This window comes from Sparus aurata, chromosome 2 (genome assembly GCF_900880675.1).
Source record: "Sparus aurata chromosome 2, fSpaAur1.1, whole genome shotgun sequence".
NCBI classification, from domain to species: Eukaryota; Metazoa; Chordata; class Actinopteri; order Spariformes; family Sparidae; genus Sparus; species Sparus aurata.
This window is the reverse complement of record NC_044188.1, coordinates 27,161,682-27,173,297: the sequence shown is the minus strand read 5'-3', so window position 1 is coordinate 27,173,297 and position 11,616 is coordinate 27,161,682. Positions and strand designations below refer to the sequence as shown.

The window sequence follows — 11,616 nt, the reverse complement described above, 5'->3', positions numbered from 1 at the left end:
CGAATCCCCCAGAACTTAACTCATGGCTTTCAACAATAGAACACATGTTGGTACAGGAAAAAATTTAGTTTTACCTGCAGGCATCAAACAGAAGAACAGAGACAAGATTTACCCCAAACATAGACCCCGTGAAATATCATCCTATCCATAAAGCATTTCCAGTCAAAGCCATGAAGAGCAGTAATCAGGTACCCCTATCCCATCCCCAAACTCAATGTCCCCTCTTACCCGTCCTCATCACTCTGCCTGTTTTGTAGTTTATGTCTACTTATTGTCGTTTTTTCATTTAACCATATAACGATGTATGAAAATGTGCGTTGGACTTTGACGAAAATGTAACCATGTGAGGAGCAACTCTGCGCCTGCTGGATAAATATTGGCAGATTTCAGTCTCGCTATCAGACAGACACCACTTCTTATCATTATTCCATCATGTATGTTCCTCTTTTATATTGCCACATTGTCTCTGTGCTGTCATGTAATTACTCTGGCGACAATGTTTAATACCCGTCCATGCAGGAAAAGCATGAAAGGGTATTAGGGAGAGATTATGGCGAGAGAGGGGGCGACACATATTACTAGAGACACCAGATTTTCTTTATTTTCTTTATTTTGACGAGCGTCATTTATGAAAGAAAAACGCCGATTGTCAATTGCTAGATTTCACTGGAAAACATCGTTAAAACTGAATTGATTATTTCTAGACAGAGAGGAGAATGGCATTAATGCATCCAGTATGTTACAGTTTGTTATGCCGAGAAACTCCCTTGAACACAAAGAGTGTGATTTTCCGTCTACACGTGTATAATTTGCAAACTGCAACTGATTTGAGTGCCTTTCAAAATATCAAAACAACTCAATTATTCAGTCTAGTGCCGGTGTATTTATTACGTCAAGAGTTTTTTTCTGAAGCATCAGTGGCTCGAGAGAGTGCCCACCTTCAATAATAGCATCAGGAAGTTACATCTACATCAATACACAGCTATTATTTCCATACATTGGAATGTCTATAATGTGCTACAGATTTTATTTCCCTATTCATGTCACCATATCGTAGATACAACTGTAAGAGCTAGACCAGAGGCTGTAAATTTCATTGCTCTGTTATTAGGCACAATAATCTGATTACTCCTTGCAGATATGGAAGAGGTTGAAAAAGGAATCAAGATTCCGATGAAGGCACACACTGCTGTAGCTCCTGTTTCCCCATCTTGCGTCCAATTTTGCCCAGAGTGAACAGTCACACACACACACATAACGTTTTCCAGAAGCCTGAAATACTTTGTGTTTACCCATCTGTCTGTCATTTTCTGACCTCAGAGAGAGAGGGATGGCTCAGAGGGAGGGGGGTAAAAACAAAAATCCTCTCATGCAATCTCTACTTTTCTGAGGGCTGTGCAGAGACAGGTAGCTGAGATGTTAAAAAAATATCCCTTAAACTTTAAAACCTCCTGCTATTCGCAGTGCACACATGTGACTAAACAAATTGTTCAAATTAAGAATAGGCAGCGTGTTGCAGGCCTGTGCAAACACAAATCAACGAGGAAAACCACACTTGAGTGGCGATAAGAGTACAGGCTCTGCTGTTATAATGACAGTTGAGAGTCTCATGTCTTGAGTTACAAATATTTCCACATGTCCACATTAAAATCACATGTCCAACTTTCCATTTCGTCCAGTTTGTTTATAGAGGAGTTTGACTGGTGCAGAGGGACTGCAGTGAGCTTTACCTGATAACTGTTGCGGAATTAGTTGGTCAAAGAAGGCAGATGAGATGAGATAAAACACCAGGCCCAGGTGTGGACCATTTTTAAGCTTCAAAACATCTTGTCTTTTCACACCAAGCCATGGCTGATTCCATTTCTGCCGTTTAGTGCTGTATGATCAATCCTCCACGTTCTCTTGGAGCAGCAGTGGCAGGACTCACAGTGTTTTTTTGTGGATCAACTGAGGAAGACCGAGTGCACTTTGAGAAGTTCACCTGGTTATAAAACAAAGCTCAAAGACTATCCGTGCGGGCGTGGCAGCTGTCACACACTCTGACTGGGTGGTCCCAGCCTCGGGAGGGCACAGGCCTGTTGTGTGTGGAGCAGCGGCCACACACACCCTGTCCACAGGCCCTGCAGTGGTGCTTGGACATTGCCGGGGTGAAGGTTTTGGAGCACTGGTGGCACTGAGTGATTTCTTGGTCAGGTACCCAGTAATCTGGCCGAGCCACATCCTTCACAAAACCTGAAGGCAATGAAAAAAAACCCATGTGTGAACAGAACATTCTTTGAAAGCACTATTTATCATCATAAGGACCGACTTTTGGTTTCCTCCAGCTTTTTGCCGCTTAATTTTAAACAACAAAGAAACATTTGCCACATTTTGAAAAGACATTTTCAGCCAGTGATGCCGTTGGGGACACACGAGGCGAAGACACATTTTTGTACTGTAAAAATAATAAATAATTGCTAATTAGAATCATGCTCAACCATCTGACTCATCAAAAGCTGTCTGACACGGAGATAATGTGCAGCCAGCTGCAGCGGACTTGCAAAATGCGCAACAGTAAAATGCAGCTGCACTCACAGAGAGGGTAGTCGACAGCTGTGGTGACCATGTCCAGTGTAGACTGGGCCACCTCCGTCACCCTGCGGGCTATCAGACCACGAGGCTCCACCTTGCACACTGAAAAAAAGAGTATTTACACGTGTGAGAGACGGAAACAGACACATGTACAAGAAAATGTTTTTCTTTTCCCGGAGTGCAGTCTGGAGTCTGAATCTCATAAAGGGAAAGTTCACCCCAAATCCAAAATACATATTTTTCCTCTCACCTGAACCGGAATTCTTGCATTTAGATTGTTTTGGTGTGAATTGTAGGGTTTTTAAAGATTTCTGTCCTCTCTTAAATATAATGGAATTAGCTGGCATTTGGCTTGTGGTGCTCTAAACTCAGAAATCATCACCTGGTTACACAAGATAATCTACGGACCTTGTTGTTAGCAGTTCCACAGGAACTATTTTCTCTCCATATCACTGTGCAGGAGGAAGTGTGCATCTAGTAATGGACATGAGACTAGCTAACAAAGCTAGCTAACGTTAGAGCTCAGCCAAAGACAGCGCAATTAATGTTTACATCCCACGCTACCACAAGCCTCTCATTCATGAGTAAATGCACGCTTCCTCTTGCTTACTAGTTAAATCTGTGGAAAGAAAAAACGTTGCTAGATTAAACTCACAACAAAGTCTGCTGATTATTTTGAGCAACCAGGGGCCTTATTTATAAAACTGTGTGTAGGATTCACATAAAAAGCTGGCATCAGACGAAACGTGCTTACGGATAAAAAACATTCTGAGCATGCACGTCTTATGCTGGTTTCCCTTTACAAATCACCATCCAACAAAAAAAAAAACAACCTTTTGCTGCCTTATCTAACGGCCACACTTTCCTGTAAATAGTTAGTGAAATGGCCCTAATTAATTTTCATTCACACTGACGGCATAAAGAAAAAAAGTTGTCTGACATAAACTGGATGCCAAAAGCGCACAGCCAAGGTGTAGAGGAAGGAGGATGCGCAGCCCGCCCACCTCCATGAGAAACTGGCAGGAATTAGCGGAGAATCCCTTCTGAGTGAAGTAGGGGCGGAGCGGAACACTGCTGTGAAAGACGGACCATGACTCAGGTAGTGTCATCATTCTTCCCTAGTTTGAATGAGATCACCATTCACATTTAAGTTGTGTTCAAACAATTATTTGCAGAAATAAACTATACAGTTTCTAACATTTTATGTTGCTGAGTGTTGGTGCTGCAGCTGAACATGCAAGCTAAATGCTGAATGCGTCCAGCATTGCATCACCACCGCACTGCAAGTGGTCAGCGGGTTAAAGTGGAAAAAAATAAGACTTGTTTAATGTGACTGTGAAGCTGTACACTGAATTATATTAATATTATAATGACATTGTTTGATACTGATAGCCAATGGACCATTATCTCACCAAAAGCTCTGCGCAATGAACAGATGATAAAAATATGTGAAACAATGAATTTGTATCTGCAAACATCAGCTGAAACTTAATTTCTCCTATTCTACATGTTAATTTTCATGGCAATAGTATTGATTAATTACTACAGAACTTTTAAAAGGGGTTATCATGCTTCCAGGGTTTTCCCTGCCATTATACGGCTTAGGCGCGGCGCCCAAGCGTTTTTGCCTCCCGCCTAAGCAGGGTTCTCCCCAGATGGTGGAACAGCGGCGCTACGCCGCTATACCGCTAGGTCAGCGCCGCTATACTCCGCGCATGACGGTGACGAGCGTCCGTCCGTCCGTCCATCCCCCGGTTGACGACGATGAGAGTCGTCCGTCCCCCGGCTGAGAGAGTTGATGACTGTCTGTCTGTCCGTCCTCCCCGTTGACGAGTGTCCCCCCCCCCCGGACAGACGGTGCGCCGCAACACAAAAAATTTCTGGGGAGAACCCTGGCTTCAAAATACATCTTAGTTTGAAATCATTAAATCATGTTTTGTTTGTTTGTGTGTGTATTTGTCTAACAGGTGTTGGATGGATCAGATTCCATTTGTTTTGGAACATAAACCCCTCACATATAATAGATAAGCGGTCATACTTCCGATTTATTTTACACACAGGTCTCAAATTCAAACTGTCTCTGCTGTTATATCCTTCTGCCATCAGAGTCGCAGTTTCTTATTTCTCCAGTTTATGTGCATACGCATGGGTCAGATTCTCCGTGGACGACTGCACTTCTCCCATCATGTTTGTTATTTATAAGTCCTAGAAAGTTCCATATACCTTCTTTTGTGCGTATGCAATGTTTATAAACGAGGCCCCAGGTCATGACTTCTGAAAAGAGAGATTGCTGTTGTGTTTTTCAAAAGTATTTTTGGCATCACAAGCTGAGTGCTATCCAAGCTTCTTCATTTTTGAGAGCAGACAGACTTCTCCAAACTTGGCTATTACAACAAAACAATCTTGATGTGTAAATAGCTCTAGAGGTAAGAGGAAAATGTTTAATTTTGATTTCGGTGTGCGCTGTCCCTTTAAACATTCAGAGCAATGGCTATATGACTGTTTGTAAATCAACTGAACACATTTATGATCATTTCTTATACATCCACTGATTGGTTGGAGGTGTCTCACCCTGGCTGTTGGTGTCAGCTGGCCCTCCCTGTCGGTAGCAGGCCTTACACACCCTGACAGGACCGCTGCCCCAGCCTCTCTCTGGCACGGGCATCCTGTGGCTGGAGCAGGGATGGCAGAAACCCTCGCCGCATGATCGACAGTGGTGTTTCCTTTCCGCCTCTGCGAACACCTTCTCACAGCCGTGACAGGCCTGATGGGGAGAGGAGGATCCAGTGATGGAAGGAAAGACATGATAACAGTCTAGTGCAGGCCTTAAGTGAACAGTTTGTTCAAAGATGTCAAACTTCAGTGTGTTTTGTTTCAGAATTTCTCAAAGGAATCACAGCAGTAATCCTTGTTTTCTGAACTGTTTTGCAGTGTTTGTTCTCGACTTCAGCTCTTCATACTCACAGTGATCTCTGTGTTGGGTCTCCAGTATGGCGGTGCCACCTGATCAGTGAGCCAGGCAGCGACAGCTTTGGTGGGGCCGGTGCTGTACTCTGACACTGACTGGATCATGTAGTTCATCCCATCCAGTACCCTCTGGGCCGCGTTTTGATGGGACGTTAGAAACATGTCCGACTGAAAGAATGAGGAGGGATGAAAAAATGCACAAACTTAAACAAGACGTGCACATAGTTTATATTAAATGAGAGAAGCGAAGGAGAGAGGAACATCAGACAGTTGGAGAAATTAGATCGATTGAAAGATTAATTAATAGTCAAACTGTAGATGACTCCCCCTGGGAGCAGTGACAAATCGGTCTCTAAGGTGAAGATAACTGTGCACCAAACTTAATGCAAGATGTTGCCTTGTCAGTGTGTCAGTGTCTTAACTCAATCAGTGTTACCCAAAGCCCAAAATAAACACTTCTTGTTTGGTCCACATCACAAAGATGTATAGTTGAATGTCATGGAGGAGTAAAGAAACCAGAAAACATTCCCATTTGAGGAACTGGAATCTGAGAACTGTGCTCTATAATCAAAATAGATAGTGATTAATTTAACAGTTGACAAGTAATCAATTATTCGTTTCAGCTGTTTTGGCTATGTAAGATAACTATGCATAATCTCATCCAACAGATGCCTTAACAAACATTTCACTACTCAGCACTTTTGTACTGGAACCAGAAACTGGAGAAAGGTGGAGTACTCACCCCCTCCCAGACATGCTTGACCTCAGATCGTACCACGCCACTCTCAGGGTCCTGGTTGCCCATCCAGTACTGTCTGCTGCGGTAGATTACACCACAGCTAGCACACTCCAACACATAGCTGAGAGGGAGGTGGAGAGACAACATGAGATGGCTGGATGAAAGGCAATAAAAAGGTGTGTGTGTGTGTGTGAGAGATCACATACCCTGACCAGGCGTACTTGGCCAATCCAAACCATGGGTTTTCATTGGAAGCTGACGTCTTGGGGATGACAATCACCTCCCTGCCTCCTTCATAGCACCGCTGAAGACATGAGACATAACACACAGGAAATAATTTTTAAAATGCTTGAAAAAAATGTATAATGTGTTATCTTTTTTGAGGACAGCATGTAAAGGATGATCAGCAGACGGTTAAGGGAACAAAACACAGCATTAAGAAAAGCAGAACAACACACATTAACAACATCACATTTTGAACTGGGTCCCACTAAAGCTAAACTAGCAGACAGTGTCAGTCTTACCTTACAGATGAGGACCTTGTTGTTGTACTGGTGTGCATACTGGCACAGTCCATCAGCCGAGTGGGGGACCCTGTCTCTCAGATGGTTCATTCCATTTTTACACCGAATGCTGGAGACGAGACAGAAAACCAAACGTTTCAATGCAACATGACAGACATCACTCGGTGACGGGGGGATCTTTTATAAAAGTCTGAAGGATGTGTACCGTCCATTAATCCAGGACTGAATCCCTTCGGAATCACTTTTGTGATTTCTCACACTCACTCACACTTCTCTCATCTTTCCATGACGAGGACACACAAAGAATAGGGGGACTCCCATTTTCCCTTTCCAAAAATATGGAAAACACATCAGGTTTTATGTGTCCCAGTGGGGAGACAGTTAACGTCCACAAGAACAACAACAGATTTCTGCTTTAAGGGAATCAATTCCAGCTCAGTGATTCAGACAGAGACGACTAGAAGAGTTCTGTCTGTGTGTTTGTTTATGTTTCCATCTGGGTATAAAAGCCTTTAAATGCTGCATGAAGATTCTGAAGAAGAGGGATGTTCCCCAACTCCCTAAAAAGCTAGTGTTTTAAGTAAATCAAATTACATTTAGACAAAAACCTTTAAGATCCCTACTAAACAGACTGCTGTGAATAATAATCCGGGTCGCATATGTTTTTTTTCCCCCACAAAAACATTAAATAAACTGGTTAAAATGTTTTAAATGCATAACTACTCTAGCACAGTATCCACAGTATAACAAATACAAAGCAAAAGAAATAAACAAATGGAAATGATGTTTCAAAGGATGCAGAACAAGAACCTGCAAATGCTGAGATTTGACCATGGGGAGACAATGACAATAGAGTGGAAAATGCTTTTAGTCCAAATGACCATCTGACCTGTTACCAAGTCTTCAAGGCTAAATAAATGACAGGGGAGTAGAGGAGAAAAACATCCAACATAGGAGAACTGTAAGATTAAAATAAGATGTATAATAGAGTCATCCCAGGTTTGTTAGTTATCTAAAATAAAGTTTGAAATAATATAGGGATTATTTTCATCCTATTGATTTTTTCCCATATAATGTTAAGTTTGGATTTATATCATTTTAATCTCATATAAATACTACGAAAAGGAATTTGGGAACCATATGAGAAGGCATCGAGCACCGTATGCAATGAGAATTTTAACTTTGCACTGGTATAAAAGAGTAAAATGCATCGTTGATGACAATATGACCCGATTTATTTGTTTGTTGACTCCGAATGAACATCTGGAACGGAGAAAGACTGATGACAAAAAAAGAAAGTGAGTAGCGGTTTGAAACTTACTTGCAGCTGAGGCACACAGCAGAGCAGGTGAAGTACTCGTCTGGAAAGAAGGAGTATGGGGTCATCTTTTCATCTGACAGTTCCCCACAGAAACGCTCACTTAGTGCCTAAGGAAACATAAAAAGAAAGCCAAAGACGGATGAGGGAGGAAAAAACTGGCTAGGAAACAAAATAGGAGTGGAGATCACAAGACTAACATCGAGCAGAACATTTGTGATCTCTGTTAAATTTATCTTGAATTCCACTTCTTCCAGCACTTACTTCCAGAGCATGAAACACTATCCCGGGCTGACGAGGGGAGCGTGTGTGAGTGTTCTTGACTTGCTGCTTGACGGCTTCAAGCAACCTGCTGTAGTCAGTGGGAGGTGTGATGGTCTGAGTGCCTACATACTGCACCGAGCTAAAGGCCTGTGTCCCCAAACCAAGGTCGTGAAAACGCTTCTGGAGCAGTGTGTCAGCGTGGCCAGCCACCTTAGAATCTAGAAGGAGAAAAAGTGAAGAATTTTTAGGTGGACAGCAGTGACCATTGAAGAAGAGATTAAAACGGAGGTGTGTGTTTGTGATCATTTAAAGTACATGAATGCAATTCAGTGTAATACCCTCCCCTACCATGACCAAGCAACTGGGTGTGCGTTGTCTCCTGGAAGACAATAACGGCCGGCCCGAGAGAGGAGAGGGGCACGTCCAGACCACAGCGGCTGGAGAGGGCCCTGAGCTCCGGGGTGAAGTGCTTCAGGTAGGCCCCTGAGGCGCTGCTCAGGAACAGGAACATGTCGTTGTGGAGGCGCTCTGCCCGTGTGCGATACACTACAATATCAGATACCGCCAATACCTGGAAAAGAAGAGAGTACATATATGTATATATATGTAAATATATATATAGAGCTAAGACAGAAGTAGCATCTATAACATTTACTAAAATAACAACACGTGTGGTGAAATTACAGTGCAAGCTAGGGCTGGGCAATAACTCACTATTATAGAGTTATCATGATATGCGACTATACATTATTTTAGATTTTGGATATCGTTATATATTGACATGTCATATGTGTTGCCTTTTCCTAGTTAAAGGCTGCATTACAGTAAAATGAATACATTTTCTGCACTTAACAGACTGTTCTACTTCTTCTAATACTTGCCTTTACCCAATTAGTCATTACTGATGATTATCCAAAATATTACTCTATTAATATTTGTGAAAGTACCAATAGTCTTCCCACAGCGTACGTAACCCTAACCCTGTCCAAGTGTAAGCATAGAGAGAGGTTCACAAGGAAAACGTGTCACATTTTAGTCATTTTGAACACATAAAATCTTTAAGTATCTTAAAATACTGCAGCATATACATGGAGCACTCCAAGGTCTTCATATTCTACACTGTGGACACTGAGAGTATCACAAGGCCTTGGGGCAATGCTGAGCTGGACCTCAGGCTATGGAGACACTGTAATGCAAATTGGGGTCGTTTAAAAAATATATGGGGCCTGTCAATGATGGCTTAAAACCTATTGGTCTGTCTGACAACAAATCACACTTGCCTCAACATATCTTATTAAATATTTTGCTAGTTCCAACAAAACCAACCAGCAAAATTACCTTTAGCAGCAGCCGCATTCTCTGGTTCTGATTGACTGCCGCTCCCAGAAGGCCCTCAGTATCCAGGGCGACCAGGCTGAGGCTGGGGTCATACGCGGCCCACACTCCCACCGTACAGGAGCTGGGGGACTTGGAGGTGTAGAAAACACTCTCGCCACCGAACAGGATGTGATTAAGGGTGTGGGACTTGCCATCGCCGGTGTTGCCAAAGATGGAGAGGACCTTGACTCCTGCGGTGTCCCCACAGCCGAGTCTGTCCACAAACTCAGACTCGTCGCGGACCTGGGGGGAGAGAGAGGAGGGAGAAGCGGGGGGTTGGTAATGAACAGAGGATGGATTGCTGAGCTGTCTGAACATGATGTAATAAGCGCCCCCGCTGACTTCATTGAATCAAGGGAAAACCTTATTGAATCTGTGTGAACAATATTCAGTCTTGGATGAAAAGGAGCCTTAACATATGACCAAAGCAAGAACTGGGTTATTTTCCTCTTACAGTCTTTGACATCGTTCCCATCCAATGCAGAGACATATCTTTAAATAATCTGTGTTCATTGCTGCTGGGCACTGATGTCTCTTAGGACAAACTGTACGTGCGTACATCGCAGGCTAATCAGGTGAGTATATAAATAATCATTACCGCCTGCACTTTGTACTGTTCTAACAAAAATACAATGAGAGGGTGCCTCCCTGTGGGTCAGCTGTGCTGCATGACTCACCGGGGACTTTCCGAATGAGGAACACATTCGCTGCTCTGCCTCCCTCTGTTACAGCTCACACCTGTATTCTTTAAGGTGTCACGAGCCCTTGTTAGCAAAAACATATCTACAGGCTAAACACGATGCTCGTCACGGGTAAATATCTACTGTCACATTACGAAAGCGTATCAAATTTGTCACAAGCTAATTTCGGTAACGTTACGTTAAAAAGAACAACACAACATGGTGCCTTGCGAGCTAATGGAGCTCATGTATCAGCAGTGTAGCTGTATCAGTGACAACAGACAGTTCAGGTGGCGTGCATTGTAATGTGTGTGGTCCTCTTCTTCTTAGCTTAGCAGCTACATGCTAGCAGCTGCTAGCTCTGTTGACGTTAGCTAACTTTACCTGCAGGTTCTCTAGTTCATCCACCAGCAGGAAGCTCCGGACTCCGTCGGGACGCTCCTCCGCCTTCACCGGGCCGATAGATATACTCTCCATTTCTTTCATTAGTATATCGGACATCGTTGTTTCAATTACTTAAGACATAATTGTGACGGCGAAAAGCAAAACGAAAGTTCAACATGACTGCTGTTTGTCTGTCGATCACAACATGAGCGCGTGTGTACGGCCGCCGCTGAGGGAGGAGCCAGCCAGTGACGTCAGACGCATTGTGTGTACGTTTTGGACAGCGTTTTGTCCGGTACATCAGCACCACCCTGTGGTCAGAGTGTGGAATAACACAGGACCGGCCATTCAATGAACTTCAAAAAAGGATTCAGAGGATTAAAAAAAAAAAGCATAAAATCAGATGAGGTGATAAACTCACATTCCCATGAGTTCTGTGTGGTTTCTGCAACATATTTTTTGAAGCTTGGATAAATAATGCAAATGAAAAAATATTAAAGTCCAGATATTTCTTTCACCTCTGAAAACCATGAAACACCAACTAATTCATAATCTCAGCAATGCCCAAGAAATCAAAGTTTCCTTTCAACTGACAGAGAGTGTTTTATTGGGGCGGTGCTGCAATGTTAGAGCTGCTCGCTAATGTTCATTAAATATTTGTTAGCACAGATCTATAAATATCACATGTCACTGAATGGCTTCAGAGCGGCGCCACTGCTGCTAACATGACATGGAGAGAGAAATTCCAGCATTGCTGCTCGTACAGTCCTGGCTGAGCTCATTCCTTCCTTG

General features: G+C 43.0%; 1 protein-coding gene across 2 annotated transcripts; it reads right to left on the bottom strand.

Moving 5' to 3' along the window:
- Positions 1-592: 592 nt before the first annotated feature.
- On the bottom strand, positions 593-11,139 carry LOC115565961 (zinc finger FYVE domain-containing protein 1). Of its 2 annotated transcripts, none has more exons than XM_030391666.1 (12): positions 10,825-11,139; positions 9,722-10,003; positions 8,732-8,954; positions 8,384-8,601; positions 8,123-8,229; positions 6,802-6,910; positions 6,484-6,581; positions 6,281-6,398; positions 5,536-5,706; positions 5,143-5,335; positions 2,575-2,673; positions 593-2,232 (listed from the first exon to the last, which is right to left on the bottom strand). In XM_030391666.1, exons 1-12 carry the CDS (start codon positions 10,939-10,941, stop codon positions 2,000-2,002), a joined length of 1,968 nt encoding a protein of 655 aa, XP_030247526.1. In that variant the 5' UTR covers positions 10,942-11,139; the 3' UTR covers positions 593-1,999. The 2 variants fall into 2 exon arrangements, with proteins under 2 accessions (XP_030247526.1, XP_030247535.1); XM_030391675.1 differs by lacking the exon at positions 10,825-11,139 and adding an exon at positions 10,438-10,720.
- Between the last annotated feature and the right edge of the window lie 477 nt (positions 11,140-11,616).